Below are 26,926 nucleotides of genomic sequence, written 5' to 3'. Positions count from 1 at the left end.
TAATATTCTATAGGCATGTGGTAAAACAAGATGAAAATTGAACATGTTAATGTAGATGATAGTAGTATGTGAATTATTTCATAGTAGTAACGTACAGTTCCCTGAGAGGAAAAGGACAACTTGTATAGGAGAAATGTAAAGCCAGACCACAATGGTATCACAAAGGAACATACAAGAGGAAACAAAGGCCAAAAAGAATCATATTAAATTTACATACTGATTCAAAGATGCCTATATTTAGAGAAAAGCAATCTAAGCACACAAAAGTGCCAAGTAATCATTTCCAAGAAATCAAATGACCTATCATGGGTCATAATCCAATTAACCAGTGAACTGAATTAGTGTTTATTCATTCTATAGTATAAAGTTTAAACATTAAGAGAGTGAATGGAAAAGACCAAAAAATAAAAAAAGGACATGAAAAACTGCAAAATCTGACTATGAATTAATATAAAAGCAAAGGATTGGCTAAAAATAGCCCTTAAATAACTGTATAAAATCTACAACTATCTCTAAGGAAGCAAAAATAAAATCTCTCTGAAAGATTTTTGAAATAGTATACAAAACTAGTTAAAACTTTACCTTTACACTATAAATAATATTCCTCTCTACTTGATATGTTCAACTCTGAGCAAGTTTGTTTTTACTTGCTTCTAATTACAAGGAATTTTCTGAGCTATATTTAGTTGAAGTATTAAGTTTTCTTCATTCCTAAGGAGGTGTAATACTAGTGGTATTCCTGAAATATATTATTAAATACTATCCTATAGTCTGTAATTGAATATTATAAGCCAACACAAAAGGAGAAACAAAAAAATGACATGGTATGTATCTTTGTTAAGATTTTCCATCCCTACCTATTAACACATTTTTTAGCAGTGTCTCCTTCTTGGTCCTGTTTCATTCATAATGGATGGCATCACTATCATCAGTAGATCATTATTCCTCTCAAACGTAACAGTTTATATTTGTCATTAACATTCTCAACTTTTTTTTTGTCAGTTGTGGGGCTTGAACTCTGGGCCTGGATACTGTCCCTGAGCTTTTTTTGTGTGTGTATTTTAACAGAATTATTTTACCAATGCTTTAATAAAATTAAACTCTTATTCATATTTATAGACAATATATATTACATGACAATTAAAATAACTTTTAAAGTATATATTTTCTATTTTCACATAATCTACTTTGACTAGAAGAGCTAAAGATCTCTACTGAAATTTTTAATTTTTTCTTTTATGTTTTTTTCATATATTTTTATTGTAATTAATAGAAGGGTTACATTATATTCACCAGATAGAAGGTACATTACTTCACATACATTGATACCCTTTCTCATGTCTTGGTCCCCATTTCCCTTCCCCCACCCCCACCCCTTATCTTGTTTTCCCCCCTTCCCTATCCGATTTCAAATAATCAAATATGCACATATACAATATATCAGGTGAAATACTGTAACAATATGAGATAGCCAAGGGACAGCAAAAGAGATGAGAGATAACATAGTATATTAAGGACAACAATCACTCATTATATGACTTTTGTTTCTATATCCTGAGGTACTTTCATTTAGCATCATTCTAGATGGCCTTATGTATCTAGGTTTTGTTCTATTGTAAATCTCTGCTAGGAGAGTCCAAGGTTTCTACTGATTATGACAGATGAGGGAAACCATTGAGCCTATGTTCCTTTGAGTCTGGCTTACTTCACTTAATATGATTTTTTTCTAAGTCTTTCCATTTCCTTACAAATGGGTAATGTCATTCTTCCTGATAGCAGCATAGAATTCCATTGTGTATAAATGCCACATCTTGTTGATCCACTCATCAACTGAGGGGCATCTGGGTTGGTTTCATATCTTTGCCTTGTTAATAATGCTGCAAATCTATCAACAGCTCAAAAAATTGAATCACTCTAAAACTAATCTCCAAAGAAAGAACAATCCCATTAAAAGATGGGCCAAAGAGAGTCTTCTCTGAAGAAGAAATAAGAATGGCCTATGGACACATGAAGAAATGCTCCACATCTCTGGCCATAAAAGAAATGCAAATCAAAACAACTCTTTAAGATTCCACCTTACTCCAGTTGGAATGGCCAAGATTAAGAAATCTAATAACAACAGATCCTGGAGGGAAAACTACTGCACTGTTGGTGAAAGTGCAAATTCTTTCAACCACTATGGAAAGCAGTATGGCAGTTCCTCAAAAGACTAAACATAGAGCTCCCCTATGACCCAGCAATTCCACTATTTGGCATTTACCCAATCGTCCAGAAACAAGGACATACTAAATCCACTAGCACAGCAATATCCCTGAGCTCTTTAGCCCTCTTCCACTTGAGCCACAGGGGAGATAGAGAGTCTCACGAACTTTAGTGCCCGGGATGCCTTTGAACCTTAATCCTCAGATCTCAGACTCCTGTGTAGCTAGGATTATAGGCGTGAACCACTGTCATCTAGCAAGTCTCACTTTAAACTAGAAAATCCATTAAACAAATCAGATAGGATATTACAGGATTTCTTTATTTTTGGCAAGAAGATCAAAATGCATCTATCAGTTCACTAAATTAAGAAACATTTAAATTAATTTGAATACTACCAACATCCAGATTTCTACAAAATGGTTATCTGGTAAAATTTTAGAAAACAAAGCTTCATTAACAAGATGCTTCATCAATATTTTTTCTGCTACTCCAAAGACTCACTTTTTTGTCTTTAAATACATATTTCTTTCCTTTTATTTCAAAATAGTTAATAGCTGAACTCAAAAAACAAACTTTAATGGAATTAAAACCATTTCAAAGATACTATTACTGTTTCCTACATTCATCCTAATCATACTATCTGGAAATCTTTAAAATGATTCTATTGATGGAAACAACATAAACAACAAAAAAAAAACTAAACAAACAGAAAAGCTCATATGTTTAAATCCAGAAAGTAATGATGATCTATAAATAAAGGAATTAAGAAAGGTAAGACCTGAAATAAAGCAAAAACACAAATAGGAAACGTTAATTTTAGAACTGTGCAATCTTTCAGAGAATCTTGAAGAAGACTAAGAAATTCCCAAATGGAGAGGTCGCTAAATATCCAAGAACACTCACCCAACCTTTGGTAGGAGACCTCTTGGAGACCCAGATGCTTGAATTAGCTGAAATAGTACCAAGTTTTTACTGATTACTCTTAATAGGGCAATGGAGCACAGGTAATCTCCATATGATCAAAATTCAAGATCATTACTGTTGCTAATTCTACTTACTATTTAAAAATGACACAACAGAAAAGATTACTAGTGAATACTAAAGACAATGAAACTTACTGTGTTTTTAATCTCTTCTAGATCTCCTAGTGATATAAACATGATAATAAAGTATATTGGTAATATGTAGCACAATGCTCTTCTCTCAATTAATGTTACAGAATTCTTTAAGAAAGCATATAAAATATTTTAACAGTGGTTCATATTAAAATTTTGAAAAGAGAGGAGTTTTAGTTTGTTTTTTTGGCAGGGGTTTGAACTCATGAATCTCACATGCTAGGCAGTTGCTTTATTGTTGAGCCATGCCTCTAGTACTTTCCTGTCAGGTATAACCTACATCATTATCTACCTATTTTAGACTTTCTATTGTTGATAGGCTTACAGGCAGGAACCATCATATCCAGCTTCTCTAATGAAATCCAGGCTAGCCTGCCTGGACTTAAGATCTTCCAATCACAACTTCCCATGATTTTGGGTTTAACAGCTGAGTGCCATGCTATGAAAGAGTCCTCATGTATGTCCATGCTTTTGAACACGGTCCTCCCAATCTCAGTTTCCCAAGTAGCTAGGATTGTAGGTGTGAGCCACTGGTACCTGAATGATAAATTTGTATAATGCGAATTCTCCAACACTAAGTGCTTAACACAGAGGAAAAGGTTTTTAGTCTTCTGTGCTCAAAAAGAAAATAGTTTGAATGTTATCGATTATTCTAATCAGCAAATACTCGTATTTCAAACAATTAAAGAACCCCTACACTTAATTTTACACAAGACTCTCTTCTCATAAGTCAAGAGTTTATTTTTTTTGGTATCATTGGAGTTTGAAATCAGAGCCTGTGCTTGGCAAGTAGGAATTCTACCACTTGAGACACTTCTTCAGCTGTTTTACATTTGTAATGCCCAGGAGCCAGCATGGACTGCAATCTTTCTATTTGTACCACCCCCTGAAGCTACCATTGAATCCAGCATTGTCTTTCATCTTGGGATGACAAGTGTGTGTCACCATACCTAGTGACTGATTTAGAAGTAGTCTCTTGAACTTTTAGGCCTGGTATAGTCTCAAATCACAATCTCCCAATCTCTGTGTTCCATGTACTAGGATTACAGGCTTGAGGCACTGGCTTATAGGCAAACAATGTTTTTAACATTACTGATTAAAACATTGAAGTTATCAACCTAATGGAAAGTCTACTGATACCTAACTGAACAGAGTGGTAAAAGAAAGTCAATACCAACATGAGAATATAATAATGTTTTCTCAATCTCGAGAAGCTGAATGATAGAATAGAAAATAAACATTCCAAAAGTTCAAAGGGAAAAGAAGACTATAACATACTACCATGGGAATGGCCAAGAACAATAAGCAGAAGGGTCTACATTTCTTCATTTTCCCCAGTAAGATATAAAAAATACTTCTGGTTGACAAATGTGTGTCAAGTAAGTTGACAAGTTCCCCAGTAAGATATAAAAAAAAATACTCCTGATTGACAAATGTGTGTCAAGTAAGTTGACAAGTACACGACCCATTCAGTTTTAATAGTTTAGTTAGACAAGTAAAAAAGAATAGACAAGTAAAAAAGAATAGACATTAATATCAAGTATGCATAGGCAATATAACATTGTGGAGCTAGCAAATATACTCCAACCTGGTCAATAAAATGGTTTAAATATATTAGTAGGAATAAGTTTGCAATATACTCCCTCTATATCTTATCGAAAATCCAACAATTTCTGAAATCCTTAAAACAGCAATAATAAAGTAAGCCAGAAATAATTTTTTAAGTGCCTATAGAAAAGAAAGAAAATGTATGGGTATAGTCAGGGAAAAATCTGAAAAGATGTCAAAAGGAACTGTCTACTACAAGACTAACACAAGAGGGACCAAGACTTTACCTAACCCTACAAATATGGAGAAAAAAACTAAGAATTAAGAATAAAGTAGGAGCTGTGAAAAAGGGAACTTTTCACAAAAAATGCAATTATTTTAGATCTCTACTACAAAATTTAAATGACAAAACACAGCAATATTACCTTTCTTTCGAAAGAGGGCATTTAGGTAATTTTCTGCTTGGCATTCAATCTTCTCAGTGTTGGACTGGCCCTGAGATGATAGCTCCTCTGTTGGCGTTGACTGTGAAGAATCAAGTGATGGCAGGCAATCCTAAAATTATTATGAAAAAAACCATCAATTTTAAATCAAGGAATGCCACTAAAAATGACAAGTTTTATAAAAAGTTCCCTATTTGAAAAAGAGGAAATTCTATAAAACTGCATCAATGGAACAAAATATTAGTGATAAGAATCAGGAAGAAAGAAATTTTGTGGTGGCTCATGCCTGCAATCCTGGCAAATGAGGAGGCAGAGAATTGTGATTCAAACCTAGACCAAGTAGGAAAGTCCATGAAACTCTACAGTTTACCATAAAAAGCCAGAAGTGAAGCTGTGGCTAAAGTGGTAGAGTGCTGACCTTGAGCAAAAAAGCTCAGAAACAGTACTGAGGCTTTGAGCTCAAGTCCCTGAACTGGTAAAAACAAAAAGAAATTTAGTTATGACAGAGGGCCAAAATATAGGCTTTAATGCTTTAGCAAAATAACAGGTGTTTTTAAAAATGTATTAAACGAGAGCAAATAAAATTTAAATTCACTATATGATATGCTAGTAACATAATCTTAACAGAGAGTTTTAACAAAGTGGATATGCTGATCCATTTGTCTGAACAAAATCTGTACTAGGCCCTTCTCAAAATTACGTAGAAAGAATCTGGATTTCCTACCATAGAAGATGCTGGACACATAAGTTCATGTCTCATATGTATAGATATGTATGTAGACCACATACATACTTCATAATTTGCACAGGAAGTATTTGGTAGCCAAAAGACCTAAGCAAAAGGTTAAAAATATAGTGGCATATTATCCTAAGAAATCAGGTTATAAAGTGATCTGAGACCAAAGTAAGTCTCCAAGTTAAACTCTGGAAACCTAAATACAAACTGGCCTAAAAGTAAATTTTATGAGTTGGGGGTAAAAGGCAAACAAATGTAGACTGAGAAAAAATAAAGATGAGTTGTGAAAAAATAGAACTGTGATACAATTGTGCAGTTTGTATAAAAGGAAATTCAAATTCGTGGTATGAAAACTTACACTGACTGCTTCTCTCTGTAAGTTGCAAAATGAACACTTTTCATCCATAGACCAGTCAGTCAGCTCTTCTGGTTCACAGTCTTTAAAAGAGGGAAAAAAATAGTCATTAAATATTTTAGCTTTATTAAAACCAATACAATCACCACTTTCTTCAGCAATATCAAAAGACAAGGATAAGAAAAACAAAACAAAATGCATAAAATCTTTACTAATAGTAAGAAAAGAAGAATTAACTTTAGAATTATTGATGACATCTAGAAAGAAATAAACAGAGAAGGGCTTAAAAAGAGTAATCTTGTATTACGTGAAAAAGTAGCAAGAACAATTAACTATTAACAGTTTTCTAACAACAAACTTTTACTATAACTTTAACATGAAAGATTCAATTTAACACTGTATATATTAGTTTTATTTTTAATTTCTGTATGACAAAATCAGAAGATATAAAGAGGAAGATACTTTTACACATCATGAAAATAACAAATAAAAAACTTAAGAATCCCCACACCAAAATCCCTAGAATTGAGAACATGAGATAATGCTTAAGAAAACAAGCAAGAATACACAGATAAAAAATTAGATCAATGGGCCGGGAGTTTGGCCTAGGGGTAGCGTGCTTGCCTAGCATGCACAAAGACCTGGGTTCGATTCCTCAGTACCACATACATAGAAAAAAAAAAAGCCGAAAATGGTGCTGAGGCTCAAGTGGTAGAGCTCTAGCCTTGAGAAACTCCAAGGACTGTGCTCAGGCCCTGAGCCCAAGCCCAGGACTGGCAAAAACAATAACAACAACAAAAATTAGATCAAGTATTGATTGCATTTTCAAAGGCAATACTACAAGAGCAGAAATTAGGAATAAAATACAAAACAGATTTTTTTAAACAATACAATAATTCAATTATATTAGAAAGTTTCTAGAAAAGAAACATTTCTGGTGAGGATATCTTATATAGTAAAACTAATTCTAAACTAAACTTAAAAACATTGATTTTCAAAATTAAAGCTGGCAACAAAACTTCTACATTTTTTCCTAAATATATTCACATGCAGAACCTCATAAACAATTTTTTTAAATCATTTGAGAAATGGCTCTACTAATCTGAAAAATTTTGGCTTGCCACATGTATTTTCTCACATGCTTTGTAAAAACAAGTTGAATACAAATCTTTACTATAATGCACAGAAAAGAAAGCTCACTTTTTTGAGAATGATAATAAAAATACACTGGCTAAAGTCATCTCCTAGAACCCTCCTCCATTAATTCAAATATAGAGAATAGAAGAAGATCATATAATCTGGTTAGAATATAGAAATAGTAACACACAGGTATCACTACTACTTACATAAATTTGGATTTAATAAAAAGACAACTGGACTTGAAATATTTGAAATCTGTGAAGCACACAATCATTAACTGTACTATTTTTTTGTTGTTGTTGGTCATGGGGTTTGAACTTTGAGCCTGGGTTCTCTCCCTCAGCTCTTCAGCTCAAGGCTAGCACTCAATGACTTAAGAATATCGTCTTTTGTGCCCAGGTTGGCTTTGAACCTCAATCCTCAGTGTCAGCCTTCTGAGTAGCTAGGATTACAGGCTTGAGCCACCAGGGCCCAGCTTAACTGCACTATTTTTAAGCCAGAAGTTTTAATTACCATGTATGTAATATAGGTTACATCTTTATAAATTAAAGTGTGTTATAAACTAAAACATCATACAAAGACTATTTCCAATGGTAGAATTATCAGTCATTATTTTTAAATCCTGTACCACTGTATGTGTAATTAGATTAGATGTATTCTTAAGAAAAATAGATTGTTTTTGAACTTGCATCTTTTGTTGTTGTTGTTAGGCTTGAACTCAGGGACTGGGCACTGTCCCTGAGCTTTTCTACTCAAAACAAAAGTGTTCTACAGCTTTGAACTTTGATTTTTCTGGTGCTTAACTGTAGGTAAAGAGTCTCAGGGACTTTCCTGCTCAGGCTGGCACTAACCATGATCCTCAGATTTTAGCCTCCTGAGTGGCTAGGATTACAAGCATGAGCCACTAGCATCAGCTTTCACCCTCATGATCTGAGACAATCACAATATGTATGTTATGGAATAAAAGATCATGTAGTATCTTTTGTTAGGGAAGCTGAGCTATCTGATCAATTAAGAAATGACAGTGTGTCATTCCAAAGCTGAGGCTTTAAAATCCTCTTGGTCTTCCATCATTCAACAATAAAACTTGTTCCAAGTAGTCTAGTCTGGGACCCAGAGTTATGTGGAGAACACATGATCCCTATAATATTCCCTGAAGTCAGGCTGACTCAAATCTATCTCTTGGTCTGCTATAGATTTTGAAGCTGTTTGTCATGCAATATTCTGGTAGCAAAATTAAAATTTATACACTAAAGCATACAATTTTGGTAAGTCAAGAAATTTTATTTGGTGGAAGAAGCAGTACTTTGGTTTGAACGCCTGTCTTCAAGCACATGATCCATGTCCTTTATACTCTATTTCTGACATATGGTCTCACATTTTACCTAGGGAAAGCTGAACTATAGTCCTTTTTAAGTTTCCTCTCATAGGTGGTAGACAACTTTACAACGCTATGACTATTTTGTTAATTTGGGATCTTGTGGAATTTTTTTTTTTTGGGGGGGGGAGGATTGAACTATGATCTTCCTGATCTTAAGAGTCCAGAGTGGCTAGGATTACAGGCAAGATTCAATGTTTCCAGCTGGGTCAAAGAAATCATCTGTTTTCTTCCCCTGCTCAGTCATGGCTTCATAAAAGAAATACAGCATAGGAACTTTTTAAGATTACTTGACAGCATAAAATTTCATTGATAAATATAGTAAATTAGGATAGTAAATTTAGATTAAGACAATTACCAGCTATTAAGATAAAAACCAACAAATGCAGGAAATTTTTTTCTTCAAGGAAAAAAATGAACTGAAAATTTATCTACTTATACAGATAAATAAATAGCATTGAATAATCAACAGAATACAGAAAAAACATTAAACTGTCAAATTTCAAATTCTGTAGATTTCTTTAAAAACACTTAATGATTACTTTGTAACTTTCAGTCCTATATATGTAAAAGCAATTTTGAAAAATCAACTACTGATCAGATTTCCCCTTTCCTTAGATTATTTTTCCAGATCATTAAAAAAAAACACATATACTTTATTTTTCAAAATAAACTGATACTGAATCAGATTTTCCTCTCAAAAAGAAACTATATTCCTTTTAGAAACTGTAATACATGAAGATATAAGCTCAAAATGAGTTAAACAATGTACCCTACAGTAATAGACTTAAAAGGAAAAGGAAATGTAACAAGGAAAAGGAAACTGATAGTAAATGATTGACATAGGTCAAGCTTTCCTCTATGGTTTATACTCTTATAGTTAAAGTCTGGCTCCAATCATTTTAGCTAATCTATCTCCAAAGTTAATGGACTTTGAAATCAAAGAATCTTAGTTCTAAAGCAGGGAGTTCTCTACATATTTACTGTATTTGGCCATTGGCAAAATGGTTGTGTTTATATACACAGGTAAGACATCATTTCCATCCTAAGGATTAAGAAAACACACAAAGTTATATGGATAACAAAATGATTTTGTTTGAGATCTCTAATAAAATTCCCTTTGTGGTTTGATAATTTTATAAAACTGAAGTTCATTGATGCCCATATTATTCTATCATTATATAGTTCAGTATCACTAGTTCAGTATCCCTGAAGATAACCTGATTGTTCATTCTCCTTCTAAATATAAACATGAATCAGCATGATACATAAATGTACATGTGTATATACAACATGTAAGTGTATATGTGTACATATGTATTCATAAAAAGTTCATTCTTTAATGTGACATTACTTACACATCATTAATAAACTTTACAACACAACTTTCAATAGATGAATAAATCCCAACTGCAGACATAAAATACTTTACTGAACACTCCCTATTGTAAAATAAATAGGAAATAAAAAAAGAATAATCTTGGGCCAGGAGTTTGGCCCAGTGGTAGAGTGCTTGCCAGGCATGCACGAAGACCAGGGTTCGATTTCTCGGTACCACATATAAAGAAAAGCCAGAACTGGTGCTATGACTCAAGTGGTAGAATACTAAAAGTGCTCAGGCCCTGTCCTTGGGCTTTCTTCAAGGTTAGAGTTCTACCAGAGTTCAGTCCCCAGAACTGGCAAAAAAAAAAAAAAAAAAAAAAAAAAAGAATAATCTTAAAAGGACTATAATGCTATAATGTACACTAAAATCACTGTGTAGGTAGCTATGCATGTGTTTTTGCTTTACACACACTGATCAGTTCATCTTAGGAAGACTGTCCTAGTAATGCATGGGGACTTGAATTTTACCAACCTAGTCTTGAAAAACACTGGACTTTTATATAAAAAAAAAAATAGTTTCTATTTGGTAGCAAACTTAAATTGAAATACATTATAATAAGCCATGGAGTTGAGAACATTAAGGGAGCATTTATAAGTATGATGCAATACGCTGGGAACATAATGTGATCCTAAAATAGCACAATGTACTCATTTTCTTTAAAGTATGTAAAATTTTAAGGAAATATTAATTGTGGAGATAGTAAAAGTAAATAATTATAATTTTTGGCACACAGGAGAAAAAAAATCTATCAGTATGGATTAAGGACAAGTTTAAAATAGAGTGGAAACCATAGATGAAGTAAATACTTTAAGACTATCTTTTAGATGTAACAGTTAAAAACAAAATCAAGTAACAAAGTGAGATACTGTAACAATATGAGATAACCAAGGGACAGCAAAAGAGATGAGAAATAACATAGTACATTAAGAACAACAATCATTCATTATATGGCTTATGTTTCTATATCCTAGAGATCCTTTCATTTAGTGTCCTACTATATGGCCTTTTGAATCAAGGTTTTGCTCTATTGCAAATCTCTGCTAGGAGAGCCCAAGGTTTCTAACCCTTCCATTAATTACAATAAAAAATATATGAAAAAAAAACAAAAACAAAAAACAAAATTAAGGCTACTAATTTTCAGTGTCATTAATTCCAATATTATATTCAGGAGCCTTCGTCCTTGACTTGGTTTAATATTGATCAAACCTGTGCTAGCAAAGAGTTATGTTTATAGGTATAAAGTTGCAAAAATATAAAATTTCATTGCCTTAGTAAGTTTAACTGACTTTCCAAAACTCAGAATAAGAAATAAAAAGCCTCTGACCTTAACCAATATTCTTTAATAAAAATTTTATAACCCTCAAAATATTTGAAAGCAACTCTAGCTCTTCAAGTATTAGGAAAAAAGTATGGTCACAATAGTTAAGGAAAACCTATTCTATAAGATCACTGAGAAATAAGTTCTTCTAATGTCTACAACTGTTTCCTACATAAACAGAATAGGAAAAAAGAAAGATTATCATAAAAAAGACTAGCAAAGTATAAAATAAAAATCTGAAGATTTTCAGCATTTCACTAAAAAAAACTATATGAACATAAAAAGTAAAAAAAAATAGGTAACAGTTTTTTTGGAAAACATTTAATTTATCATGTATCTAATTCAGTTTAAATAAATGATTAACATATTGAGTAGTATTTGCATAATTAATTTATTTAAATCGGATATAAAAGACAGAATTTGTAATCTACAAAATATAATCTTACTACTGAGCAAGACAAGTTTTTATTTTAATTATAGTATTTGAAAAAAATGGGCACTACAATATATTTTGATTATATAGTCACTTAAAAATATTTTCTAAATATGGGCCAGAAGTGTGGACTACTGGTAGAGTGCTTGCCCAGCATGCACAAAGTCCTAGGTTTGAATGCTCAGCACCACATACACAGAAAAAGTTTGAAGTGGTGCTGTGAGTCTAGTGGTAGAGCTCCAGCCTTGAGAAAGCCCAGGTCCTGAGTTCAAGCCTTTTTCATTTGTTAAATGGGACAGGATACCAAAACTTTAAAATAAAAAAATTAAGTTACCTTCAAATAAACTGAGGTCTCTTCGTAGCCGTGGTCCATAAAGCCCTTCTAAGATACTCTCAAAACCTGTGTTTTTAAAGATAGAAAAGGGTATTAACTACTGGAAAAGGTCCATTTTACTAACCAGCAAATAATTCAACATACTATTAGTATGCTCAATTAATTAAATTGAACCAGACAATGTATAATAAAAGAGCCATACAATATCATAAGTTATAGGCATAAATTATAAAATATTCAAATGAAAACATATATGGTAATTAAAAATATCTATGTCACTCTAAAGCATTTATATCACTTTAAAATATTCTTTCATTGGGCTGGGAGTATAGCCTAGTGGTAAAGTGCTTGTCTAGCATGCATGAAGTACTGGGTTCAATTTCTTGGTACCATATACTCAGAAAAAGCCAGAAGTGGTGCTGTGGCTCAGGCGACAAAGCACTGGCCTTGAGCCAAAAGTGTCCAAGGACAGTACTCAGGTCCTGAGTTCAAGACCCAGGACTGGCAAAAAACAATTATTCCTTCATTAAAATGATTTGCACACCATGTAACTTTGAGTCAACAAACACATGTAGGAGGGTGGTCCTATAACACTATAATAGAGCTGAGAAACTAAGAATAACCAGCTATTTTATCTTTTCTAACTTTCAGTATAGTAAAATTCTGTACAGGTATGAAGCCTGGGAATCATAGCCTATGCCATTTGCTTTGTGCAAGTACATTCTACATTTGTTCACACAATGATAAAAATCATCTACCATATTTCTCAGAATGGATCGTGCTATTAAAAAATGCATGAATGTATTATAAACAGATTTGTTTTACAGTAATCTTGTGAAAAAGGCAAGTTTTTTGTAGAAGACATGTATTAGTATACTTTTTATTTCAAAATATATTAACATAAAATATAACATATTCAATTCAGTTACAAAATAAGTGAATATGGGTACAAATTACTGCTGTGAAAAATGTACATAAAACTAAGATCTATTTTAAAAATTAAAACACAAAATCTGTTCATAGCTATGAGCTGCCTTTTTTTTTTTTTGCCAGTCCTGGGCTTGAGCTCAGGGCCTGAGCACTGTCCTTGGGCTTTCTCAAGGCTAGAACTCTACCTCTTGAGTCTCAGCACCACTTCCGGCTTTTTCTATATATGTGGTACCAAGGAATCGAATCCGGGTCTTCGTGCATGTTAGGCAAGCACTTTAACCAGTAGGCCAAACTCCTGGCCCAATGAGCTGCCTTTTTAAGGATAAAATTTATTGAAAATTTTATCTAATAAAATCCTAGTTAAATATTCTTTGCAAGCATTTTAATTTCTAAGTATATTAACTTTTTCATTTTTGAAGTCTCTATTCATGTTCATTTTCAAGGAGCTTAATAAACTAAAAGGAATCCAAAAGGATGGGGGAGGCCAGGAGAGCAAAAGAATTGGTAAACCAGAAAAAGGAACCAATAAAATCATGTGTGGAAGAAAACTACCAAAGTTGGTAATGGTAAATAAAGAAAGTAAATTTTCTGGTGCTATTACTAAATTGTAAAATATTAGGATCACATGTAAAGAAATATATTTAATAAATTATAAAATGATTCTTAAACCTTTAATATCTCTAAATCAAGATTTATCTTAAAATCAACAGCATTTCTTGGCAAAAATGTGATAACATTCTTCATTTAAAAGATCAAGGGATACATTTTACAATAATTATCCTAGATTTGATAAAGATAGTTATCATGGGAAATAAATTAGGTGCTAAATAAAGTGTTTGGGGAATTACTTAGTACTAGTTTGCACAAATGAAAACTTGAGGAAGAAAAATGAATGACCTGCTTGGTGCAGGTGGCAGGTGGTGAGGATCGTGGCTCAAAGCCAGCCTGGGAAACAAAAGTCCTGAGACTCTTATCTCCAATTAACTACCAGAAAACTGCTCTGGCTCAAAGAATAGAGCACTAGCTTGAGCTGAACTGAACAACATCCAGGCTCAGAGTTCAATCCCCATAATCGACAAAAAAAAAAAAAAAACCCACTGCCAAAGAGAACTATTAGAATGTTATAGAACACACTTTCATATTGGATAAAGACCAGGCTTAATAAGCTCAAACTGTCCTATTATTAAGATATTCTAATTCAATGTTAACAATGTAATTCAAAATATTACTGCAAGTTATTTTTAGGATGTTATATCCTTGCACATTATAAAATTTATAGCCTCTCTCTGTATAGTGCTATCCCCCTAAAAATCACAAATATTTCTCAAATTTAAGTTTGGTATAGCACTATCCTTGAGCAAAGGGACGTGAGCACTCGGGCCCTGAGTTCAAGCCCTAGGTCTGGCAAACATGCATGTGTGCACGGATGTGTGTGTTTTTTCTTTGGCATGGCACTGGCGGCTCATGCCTATAATCCTAGTTACTGAGAAGGCAGAGATCCATAGGATAACAATATGAAGCTAGCCAGAGTAGAAAAGTCTGTAAGACTCCATTGCCAAAATAACCAGCAAAAAGCAAAGCTAGTGGCGTGACTCAAGTGGTAGAACAATGAAGACCAAGCCACGTGAGTGAAAGGTCCTGAATTCAAACCCCAGCACTGCCAAAGTAAAGGCTTGTTTCTTAGACCAGAATGATGTCCTGAAATCTCAGCCCTGTGGTGGCAGAGGCATGAGACTGGTGAGAAGCCAGCCAAAGTAGCATGCACAGCCAGTTCAAACCTAGGCAAATTTATAGAATCTAAATTGATGATGGTATATTAATGGGTATCTAGTAATTACACTAAATTATCTGATCATTTTTTCTGTAGATTCCTTAAAATGCATGATTCTGATTATATTTTCCTCTTTAATACTTGCTTTCTTGCCTTACTACTCTGATGTGCTTCCACAAAGATGTTGAAAGAGGCTATCTCTGACCATGCTAAATCTAAGTGGGAATGCACTCACAATGTCATCACTAAACGTTACTTCCTGTGTTCTCTTGAATAAGTATTACTTATCACATCAGGAAATTTCCTATTCCTAGCTTGTTAGGAATTTATCTATCATGAATAAATGCTGAATTTTATAAAATATGTTCTGAATTTATTAAAATAACTATATATTAAGTCTTTTAATACAGGATTAATACCTATTATATTGTGTGATGTTTTTACATGTTGGCTACATTTAATATCCTGACATTTCCTTCAGACGTTCAGTATGTAGTTTATGATTGAAACTGCCTTGTAATATCAATGTTACGCTATTTTAATCAAACAATAAATGGCACAATTTCTTCTGTTTCTATTCTCTAAGAAATTCAGTATTAAATATACTACTATTTGCTTGAATAGAGAATATAGAAATGCCAGAAGACAGCTGAGACTAATGTCATTCTGAAGCAAATTTATTTAAAGCCAATTTATTTAACTTTCACTAAAAATACTCTTATTTACTTTATCCTATTGACACATTGTGGCTTCACTGTGTCACAGGGTTTAAAAAGCAAACATTAATTGTGATCCCTCACCAGCATTGCTGTTTTGTTCCATAGACCCCATGGTAGGAAAAAATGTGCAAAGTAGCACTAAGTGAACCACAATAAAGCAAAGGACAACTATCTAGCTGCTATTTTGTGGATTTTCACCTATCATGGCGTCTCTCAAATGTAATTCCCAAGATTGGTGAGAGATCACTGCAGTCTATTTCCTATATTCTTCTCGGAACATGTCCATTTCCACTTACACTCTCCAATTTATCCACATAAAGTCAAAGCACCATCACTCAGGCTATTCATTCCTATTTGTGCTTATCATTCACAAATAGATGCATAAAAGTTTTTCAGTGTTGTTTTCAGAATCTGAAAGGTTCTCATGACTTCATTGTCTTTTGTTTTTTTTGATCATGCAAATTTCCTCCATTCTTTCCTTCCTTTTCTAACATGTTAACGTAAATCTACAAATTTCTTTATGTTCATGCTATGACTTCAAATATATACTGAAGTCATGTAAAATATCTAATTTTCATTATGACTTCTGTTTTGATCTAAGGTTTAATAATATATTTCTTAATTTCCAAATAAATAAGACAAGTTTATCCAAAACAATTTTAACTTTGTTATACTGTAGCCAAAGAAAATCCAAAATGACCAATTTGCTAAGACTTTTCTTGGTCAACAGACTATTCTTGAAAATTCTCTACATCTGTTCTAAAGTACAGCATCAAAAGCATAGTATATCTTAAAATTGTTGAGTAGTGTGTCCTGTATGTATTTATTATATTACCTTTTCCCCAAATTTATGCAAACAGTATGCAAAATAGTGTACTAACTTGTGTTTCTGCACTTCTTTTTTAGGTTCTGAAACCTTTTGTTTTTTTTATGCTTCAAAGCAAGGTTAATCATTAAGTTACTATAACTTCATAATTAATATATCTCTCTGGAGAACACAACCTTTTAATTATTATGAAATAACTATTTCTAGCAATAATTTTTGCATTTGACTATTTGGCCTAATAGTATATGAAAATGTTTTATTATTTTTCTCTTTGGCAAGAGTCTTTTCAATTATTCCTTTACAACTTGTCTGTATTACTAAACTACCTACATTAGGATTTCTCTTTTAGTCCTCTGACACTTTTTCATAATTTAACAAAGCTATTACTATATTTGGGTCAAATCCTCTATTTTTGTTTTATTTATATCTAGATTATACAGTTCAATTTCCCTTCCTTGTTATACATGTGAAATAGATTAAACACTTATCCTACTTTTGGCCCTCTTTCATCAGTATGAAAATTGTGATCCATATTTCTATTCTTTTTGCAGATAACTTAGTATGAAAACCTCTGTTAGGTAACCTTAATGTTTGCCCTACTGAACTTTAATGCAATTATGTTATTATTGGGTTTGTATCTAATATCTTTTTTCATTTCCTCCCCACAACTCTACTTGATTCATTGTAATTTTTTTTAAAGAGTTGACAGACAATTGTACAAGCTAGTGGCTTTCATATAACATTTCAATCATATATATATATATACATATATATATATATATATATATATATTCCTAGCTACTAATTCTGGCTACTCAAGAGGCTAAGGTCTGAAAATCAAGATTCGAAGCCCGCATGGGGAAGATGGAGACTTTTAATATTTAACTAGTCAGCAAAAATCCAGAAGTAAAGGAGTAGCTTAAGTGATAAAGCACCAACAATAAGTGAAAAAGTCAAGTAAGAATGATTCCAGGGGGGCTGGGAGTTTGCCCTAGGGGTAGAGTGCTTGCCTAGCATGCACAAGACCCGGGTTCAATTCCTAGGTACTACATATATAGAAAAAAAGCCAGAAGTGGTGCTGAGGCTCAAGTGGTCGAGCTCTAGCCTTGAGAAAGTCCAAGGACAGTGCTCAGACCCTGAGTTCAAACCCAGGACTGGCAAAAAAAAAAAAAAATTAAAAAATGATTCTAGGATTTCAAGCCCCAGTACCAGAAACAAAGCCATTCCTTGAGAAAAACACAGCTTCACAGTTTTGGTTTTTGTTTTTTCTTTTGGTTGGTTGTGGGGCTTGAACTCTGTGTCTGGTCCCTATACCTGAGCTCTTCAGCTCAAGGCCAGAGTTCTACCACTTGAGTCACAGTGTCACGTCTGGTTTTCCCGTGGTTAATTGGAGATCAGTCTTATGGACTTCTGTGCCAGGGCTGGCTTTGAACATCGATCCTCAGATCTCAGGCTCCTGAGTAACCAGGATTACAAGTGTGAGCCACTGCAGCCCAGCTGTTTTCTTTTTTTAAAATGCTGATCCTGGAACTTCAACTTGTGGCCTAGGTACTCTCTCTGAGCTTGCTTCAACCTACCCATCCATCTATCTATACCTACTATCCATCTACACACATAATGATCATGTTTAGTCTGTACTGCAAATCTTTTTTATTTTATTTTGCCAGTCCTGGGGCTTGAACTCAGGGCCAAGGCACCGTCCTTGGACACTTTGTGCTCAAGGCTAGTGCTCTGCCACTTGAGCCACAGCACCGCTTCTGGCTTTTTCTGAGTATGTGGTACCAAGGAATCAAACCCAGGTGCATGCTAGGTGAGCACTCTACCACTAGGCTACGCTCCTGGCCCTGCACTGCAAGTCTTTTGCCTATTTTATTGTCTGCCTGTCTGCCTGTCTGCCTGTCTGCCTGCCTGCCTGCCTGCCTGTCTAATTTTTGTGCCAGTCCTGGGACTTGAACATAGGACCTAGATATTGTCTCTAAGCCTTTTTTTGCTCAGGGCTAGTCCTCTACTTCTGGAGCCACCGCCTCATTCCTGGTTTTTTTGGTGCTTAATTGGAGACGAGACTGGTCTGGCTTAGAACTGTGATCCTCAGATCTCAGACTCTTGGTAGCTAGGATTACAGGAGTGAGCTTCTGGCAACTGGCCTATTTCTCTGAGCTTATACTCAAGGCTAGTGCTTCACACTCGAGCTACAGTTTTGCTTTTTTTGGTAGTTAATTACAGATAAGATTCTCAAAGGCTTTCTGCCTTGGCTGACAACAAAGCGTGATCCTCAGAACTCACATACTGAATAGCCAGTAATACAGATATTAGCCACCAATGTTTTTTATTCCTGTACAGTAAGTATGTACTTCATAACCTAATGATTTGCATGGTGTTAACAAGTCTACAGTCTTTGTTTGATCTACAGAACTGTAAGATGATAATTTGTGTTGCATAACCCCACCAAGTTATGATGTTTGCTACAATACCAATAGTAAACTAATATAAGCTTCAAACTAAAGTTTGAGATTCACTGCTTGACACAGAATACAGATCTGCTAACAGACCAGAAAGGCTTTCATTCCACTATGATAACTTTAATGTCTGAATTTAACTTTCTTCTAGGTAGAGATGTTAAGTGGAATCATGTAGCCCTAGGGTATGAAGTTTCAGAAGTTTCAGTTTTTATAGTTATTCAACTTCATATTTAAGTCTATTGAAAATCCTATGAGCTAAGTTTGAATTCATTTTCCCCAACTGACTGTCAGAAAGTGGTACAAGACAATGTATCTGTCATAAATCAACATGTTTAACTGAAACCCTTTTGTACAACAACTTAGATTCTGAAAATGGTTTAGGAAAGACCATATATTTGTCTTACATATTAATATAAAATTATTTTCATCTTAATTTGCAGTTCTCTAATTGTTACTAAGGTTCAGCATATTTTCAAGTTTTCTAGTTTCAGCGTTCCTTTATGGCTACTTCATAAATTGCAAACATTTCTCAATCATTAGTTTGTGTTCTTCCGTACAGAAATTAGTGTTTATGTGCCAGTCTTTTTTAAAATCCTGTTTTACTATTTGTATACTTTGCATAATAAAAATTTAAGTCAACAACAACTGTGTTATGTGCCTGTTTGTATACATATAATATTTAATCCACCAGAATTGATTTTTATAGATATTACCCCATACCAGGGTAAATTTTGTTCTGAGTATCATTCTGTTTTCAGTTGACTGGTACCTAAAATAAGTATACATTTTTAAAATAAACTAGTAGCCTTTTGAAGTAAACTTACTGCCGTAAAATTCACTCATGCTACTTCTAAATATTTGCCTCTCCTGGATATTACAAGTGAATTGAATTACACCTATATATGCTTTTTGTGTCTGGCTTCTTTCCTGGAACATAGTCTTTAAGATTTATTCTTCAACATTTCTGTCCTTTTTATTACAGAATTGTACTCCATTATATGGAAATATTGCAATTATTTATCATTTAAATCTAGTGAAACTTTGAAAGTGGTTTCAGTTTTCATTTGAGGCTACTGTGAAAAATGAAATGTTGCTAATCATTGCAAGGTGTATGCTTTTATTTTTATTGGGTAAAATAGCAATATAACTGGTGGTCATCTGGTAATACTATGTTTAATATTCTGGGATACTGCTATTTTTCCAAAGTGGTTACAACACCTTCAGTTATTTCTGCACATCCTTACCAATTCTTTCTCTCCTTCTTGATTATAGCCATATTAGAAGGGTGGGGAAAGGCATTTTTCAGTTACTTATGGTGTTGAATATTCTCCTATGGTCTTACTAAAGGCTTAGGTATGTTCTGTGGGGAAATGTGCATTGTCTTGCCTGATTAATTGCATTGAACCTATTATTACTGAGTTATATGTTTTGCAAATATTTTCTTCAATCCTGAGATTTTGAGCACAAACTTTTTCTAACTTTAGTTCCAATGTATCTTTTTCTTTGTCAATCTAATTTTAGTCTACTAAGCTGCTTGTCCATCTTTAAGATAATAATAATATATTAGGCTTTACTGCTTTCTGATTTCTTACAATATCCTTAACATTTTCTAATCTTTTTAATAAAGGTCTAATAATTAGTTACTTTAACTTACCTTACAGATTTTATGACCACAAAAAATACTAATATGTAACTCATTACAAATATAATTTTTCTAATGTTTGATGAAGGTTTTTGGTAGATGTTCTATTACAATAAAGAGTTCCTTCTGCAGAATTGTCTTTTTCCCATTAAAAATTTATTGTTATTTCACAAGTAGAATTATAGTTATATAGCTGAGGTAAAGAGTAAATTTCCGTAGCTTAGTGGTAGAGTGCTCACATAGCATTCATGAAGCCCTGGGTTCAATTCCATACCACCACATAAACAGAAAAAGCCAGAAGTGGCGCTGTGGCTCAAGTGGCAGGGCACTAGCCTTGGGCAATGTTTAAGGACAGTAGGTAGGCCCTGAGTACACCCTCCAGGACTGACCAAAAAAAAAAAAAAAGTAAATTTTTTTTTGGACAATGTCATCCCTTCCCTTGCTCTCTCCCTGTTTTTTCCTTCCCATTCCCACACATAAGTTGGGTAGTTCATTTTCAATACAATGGCTAGTGAGTACCATTGTTGCATTTGTTCACCTTTTGTCCCTTCATTTCTGTGCCCCCACCCTTAACTTCCCAAAGACAGATAAATGGACAACAAGAGAAAGGAAAGAAACCACAAATAGCAACGAAGAAGAAACCTCCTGTTTCCATCTCTTGGAATTGTCTTGTTTTCTTCCAGTGTAATAGATTTTTTTTCAAGTGGGTACATGGGAAAAGGGGTAAGGTACTTGTCAAAGACTAGATTTAATAAGGTAAAAAAAAAACTTTATTGGAGCTAGGCACCTAGCCTTCTTCCCTGAACCAGACATGAACCTCTAGAGAGAGTCTGAAAGCGATGAGACCAATAAGCACAGGGCTTCATTTCCACAGTTCTGAAGTGCAAAACTCAGTGCTCTGTTTGGCCCCAGCCCTATGATCCTCTGACATATTGGGGGGGAGGAGGGAGGAGCGCACATCTAGGTTACCACTGGGGACACAAACTAGGGGATGGGAGGATTTATGCAGTAAATGGGAACCTGTCTAGCTCATAGGCTGTATGCTCCCTAGTGGGCCAGTAGCTCCTAGTATACAAAGAATGGCAGCTTTCATAGAAAAAGTAGCCCAATAGCAAGCTGATACTTCTACAAGACTGAGCTAATTTTCCTCAATCTGAGCAGATATGGAAATCAACCCCAGGGTTCTAACCACAGACACAAATACGTGATTACTGAGCAAGTCCAGTACTAATGAGCAGCAGCTCCTCAACTCACCACTGCAAGAGTTGTGTCTGAACACTGAAAATAATTCAGCAGAAAGATTACACATGATTAAAATTTCCAACTTGGACCGAAATGAGCAAAAGCCAATGCAGAAGCAAGGAATATGAAAAACAAGTAAGCATGTACTTTTCAAAAGTTAACAGTTCTATACTGACAGACACTAGGGATAGTGAGTAGACAAAATCCAGGATAAATAACTCAAAACAATGATTATAAGAATGATTAAGGAAATTAAAGAAGAAATGAGCACATAACCAAATTCATTTCAGGGGATATAAATAATGAAATAAGATAATGTGTGATATGAATGAAGCAAGCAACCAATGAAAATACAGAAATTCTGAAAAAAATCAATTTAAAATTTTAGAAATGAAATGCTCAACAAGTTAAATAATAAACTTAGTTGAGGTCTCTTCAAAAGATTGGATCACTGAGGATTTGTTTTTGAGAGATTGAATTTTTTGAGCTGTTAAGTATATTTTAGATATGAGCCCTGGTCTGTTGTATGGCTAGTGAACATCTTCTCCCACTCTGTGGGCTTTCTATTTAACTTGCTAACTATGTCCTTGGCCATACAGAAGCTCTGCAGTTTAATGCAGTCCCATTTGTCCAAACTTTCTTTAATTTTGTTGTTTCTGGCCCTTTATTAAGAAAGTTTCAATTTGTGTCAAGGAGTCCTAGTGTATCTCCTATTCCTTCCTTTAAAGTTTTCAGGGTATCTGTTTTTACCTCAAGGTTTTTGATCCATTTGGAATTAATTCTGGTGCAGGGTGACATATAAAGATCCAACTTTAGTTTTCTACAGGTGCTTAACCACTTAAAGAGAGACTTCTCTGGGGGCCGGGAGTTTGGCCTAGTGGTTAAAGCGCTTGCCTAGCATGCGCGAAGACCCGGGTTCGATTCCTTGGTACCACATACATAAAAAAAAAAAAAAAAAAAGCTGGAAGTGGTGCTGAGGCTAAAGTGGTAGAGCTCTAGCCTTGAGAAAGCCCAAGGACAGTGCTCAGGCCCTGAGCTCAAGCCCAGGACTGGCAAAAAAAAAAAAAAAAAAAGAGAGAGACTTCTCTGAAGAGGAAATAAAAATGGCCTATAGACACATGAAAAAATGCTCATCATCTTTGGCCATACAAGAAATGCAAATCAAAGAAAGTTTGAGATTCCATCTCACCCCAGTTATAATGGATTATAAGAAATCTAGTAACAACAGATGCTGGCAGGGATGTGGCCAGGAGAGATCACTACTACACTGTTGGTGGGAGTGTAAACTCATTCAACCACTATGGAAAGCATTATGGTGATTCCTCAGAAGATTAAACATAGAGCTCCCCTATGACCCAGCAATTCCACTACTTGGCATTTACCCAAATGTCCAGAAACAATGACATACTAAATGCACTAGCACAACGATGTTCGTTGCAGCATTATTTTCCATAGCAAAGATATGGAACCATCCCAGATGCCTCCCAGTACATGAATGATCAACAAGATGTAGTAATTATTATACACAATGGATTTCTATGCTGCCATCAGAAAGAATGACACTGCCACACTTGTGGGAAATAAAAAGACTTTGGAAAAAATTACATTAAGTGAAGTAAGCCAGACTCAAAGGAACATAGGCTCAATGGTTTCCCTCATTTGTAATAATTAGTACACATCTAGGATTCTCCTAACAGAGGATCACAATACCTCAAAAGCTATGTACATGTGATCATACAGGATGAGAGTAAGTGAAATGAACTCTAAGATATAGAAACAAGAAATTTGCCTTTGTGAAGTTATTTCTTTTCTCTTTTTTCCCCTTATGGTTAATCTCATGTGGTTACTGTATCTGACTTCAACTAGTGTATTATATTATATGTTTGTTTATTTGAAATAGGTAGGGGAAGGGGGGAAACGAGATGATTGGGAGGAAGTGGGGGGACAGAAAAGGGGACAAAAACATGAAAAGCAGTGTATTCAAGGTTCAAGAAGTAATGCATCCATTACCTGATGAATGTAACTGTAACCCCTCTATACATTATCCTGACAATAAAATACAATAAATTTTTTAAAAAAGATTGGCTCAAACAGAAGAAAGAATATCAAAGCTTGAAAAAAGATAAATGAACAGGTAAAACCTCTGAAGCACCAGTAAAAGACGAAACCTAAAAATCATGATCAAAGAAACACAAGGTGAAAGCTAAAATCATGGAAAATACACTTAACAAAGTAATAACAGAAATTTTACAAACTTTGAGAAAGTAAAGGAAGCTTTTAGGTCATCAGACAACACCAGATCAGAACCTCTCCAAAGGCATATTAAGACCTCTGTTAGTCAGCTGCCTTACCAAGGCAACTGAACCAGTGGGCACATAGAAGAATAATCCAAGAGTCCCATCTCCAGAATAAAGTTAGATATGGTTGCACATGCTTGTGACTTCAGCAATGACAGAAAGTCTAAAAGAAGGTTGATCATGGTTCAGGGATGTGCATAGGTGGGAACGTGCATAGGGTTGCTAATCTTAGCTGAATTAAAAACAACACACACACACACACACGACAAAGTATCATTTCAGGTAATGAAAAACAAATATGCTTAGTTTGAATGCTTGAAATCAGAAAACTTACGTAATCTACTGCATTCAAAAATGATAAAGTAGAATTTTGGTATTTTGATATTTCATGAAAGTCTCATATTGCTGGAGTAATGAATCCCAAATTAAACCAAAACCATAAATAAAAAAAACAGAAGAAAAACTTCACCAAAAAACCACTTTTTTCCTTTCCTGTTCTTAAATAATGGCAGTCAGATTTCTGGACTGGAAAATATGTTCATCAAATCTACTATATGCAGACAAAAAGAAAAATTTTTATTTATACTTTTCCTAGAGCCAAAAACTAGCCTAAGGCAAAGATTTGAACTATTTCCACATTCCAACTTTATTTTCTTTTTTTTCATATATTTTTATTGTAATTAATACAAGGGTTACATTATATTCACCAGATAGAAGGTACATTACTTCACATTGATCCCTTTCTCATGTCTTGGTCCCCATTTCCCTTCCCCCACCCCAGCCCTTCATCTTGTTTTCCTCCCTTCCCTATCCGACTTCAAATAACCAAATACGCATATATACAATATAACAGATAACCAGGTGAAATGCTGTAACAATATGAGAAAACCAAGGGACTGCAAAAGAGATGAGAGATAACACAATACATTAAGAACAACAATCACTCATTATATGGCTTTTGTTTCTATAGCCTGGAGGTCCTTTCATTTAACATCATACTATGTGGCCTTATGTATCTAGGTTTTGTTCTATTGTAAATCTCTGCTAGGAGAGCCCAAGGTTCCCACTGATTAGGACAAATGAGGGAAACCAATGGGCCTAAGTTCCTTTGAGTCTGGCTTACTTCACTTAATATGATTTTTTTCTAAGTCTTTCCATTTCCTAACAAATGGGGCATGTCATTCTGATAGCAGTACAGAATTCCATTGTGTATAAATACCACATCTTGTTGATTCACTCATCAACTGAGGGGCATCTGGGTTGGTTCCATATCTTTACTATGGTGAATAGTGCTGCAATGAACATTGTTGTGCTAGTGGATTTAGTATGTCCTTGTTTCTGGACAATTGGGTAAATGCCAAGTAGTGGAATTGCTGGGTCATAGGGGAGTTTTATGTTTAGTCTTTTGAGGAACTGCCATACTGCTTTCCATAGTGGTTGAAAGAGCTTGCACTCCCACCAACAGTGTGGTAGTGATCCCTTCGGGCCACATCCCCTCCAGCATCTGTTGTTATTAGATTTCTTTATCCTGGCCATTTTAAGTGGAGTGAGGGGGAATCTTAGAGTTGTTTTGATTTGTATTTCTTTTATGGCCAGGGATGTGGAGCATTTCTTCATGTGTCCATAGGCCATTCATATTTCTTCTTCAGAGAAGACTCTCTTTAAGTCTTTGGCCCATCTAATGGGATGGTTGTTTCTTCGGAGATGAGTTTGGGAGCTGTCAAACTTTATTTTCTTGTGTTAGATCACTCTTTGGTCCACTAATAAAATTTATGAAGCCCCAAATTTGCTGAATGTAATCTCTCATCATCATGCTCATACAGAGATATATTTACCTGTATGATTACAGAAATAAAACATATCAAGTGATGGTAGGATACAAAAAGTAAAGAACAACACATAAAGTGTAAAGGCAATCATATAAACTTGACAGATACCCTGTCAATATTCAAATCCTTGAGAAATGCCATTGTGTACCACTTTAGGTATTCATAAAAGTTGTCTTTTGGTCACATTATATTTCACTGACAAACTTTTACCTGTACTGCCCCAAATTAAAATTTCATCTAGTAGAAAACTTTGGATTAGACTCATATTACATACTTTAAAATTACTTATCCAATGTCTTGTATTATTCCCTAATTCTAATGACCTGTAATGTTCATGTCTCTTTTTAGCAATTTTTGTTTCATGAATATCTGCAGGTGATGTTAGGCTGGAGCAAGAGAATTAAAGAAGAGAAAGTTTATTTTGGTTCACAGTTTCAGTGAAAGTCCAGCCAGCTCCATTATTTGAAGTAGAACACTGTGGAAAAAAATACAAAGCAGCCCCACCTAACCCCTACCAGTTATGAACTCATATGATGTTAGTACTGCACTGTCACCATCCAATCACCTTTCAATAAGGGCTACCACCGACTAAGAATTACTTTGGAAGGTAATTTTTCTTTTCTTTTCTTCTCTTTTTTTTTTTTTTTGGCCAGTCCTGGGGGCTTGAACTCAGGGCCTAGGTACCATCCTTGAGCTTTCACAAGGCTAGTGCTCTACCACTACACCTATAGCACCTACTTCCAGCCTTTTTCCTGTGTATGCAGTACTGAGGAATTGAATTTAGGGCCTTCCTGCATGCTAGGCAAGCACTCTACCACAATGCCA

General features: G+C 34.4%; 1 protein-coding gene across 6 annotated transcripts in view; it reads right to left on the bottom strand.

The window, feature by feature from the left end:
• The window catches only part of Lcorl (ligand dependent nuclear receptor corepressor like), a 101,453-nt gene that overhangs the window by 59,122 nt on the left and 15,405 nt on the right, over positions 1-26,926 (bottom strand). For 4 of the 6 annotated variants that reach the window (XM_090343780.1, XM_090343783.1, XM_090343784.1 and 1 more), the window contains exons 3-5: positions 12,387-12,452; positions 6,403-6,482; positions 5,291-5,420 (exon numbers count right to left, since the gene is read on the bottom strand). In XM_090343780.1, the coding sequence (XP_090199906.1) occupies positions 5,291-5,420; positions 6,403-6,482; positions 12,387-12,452 (276 nt within the window). Of the gene's footprint in view, positions 1-5,290; positions 5,421-6,402; positions 6,483-12,386; positions 12,453-26,926 lie in introns of those variants that run through there. The other 2 variants (XM_090343778.1, XM_090343779.1) reach the window with 1 other exon arrangement.

The sequence above is a fragment of the Megascapheus bottae genome, chromosome 13 (genome assembly GCF_031878675.1).
Source record: "Megascapheus bottae isolate mThoBot1 chromosome 13, mThoBot2.hap1, whole genome shotgun sequence".
Taxonomy (NCBI): Eukaryota; Metazoa; Chordata; class Mammalia; order Rodentia; family Geomyidae; genus Megascapheus; species Megascapheus bottae.
The sequence above is the reverse complement of the archived record's forward strand: the minus strand, read 5'-3'. Positions and strand labels throughout refer to the sequence as shown.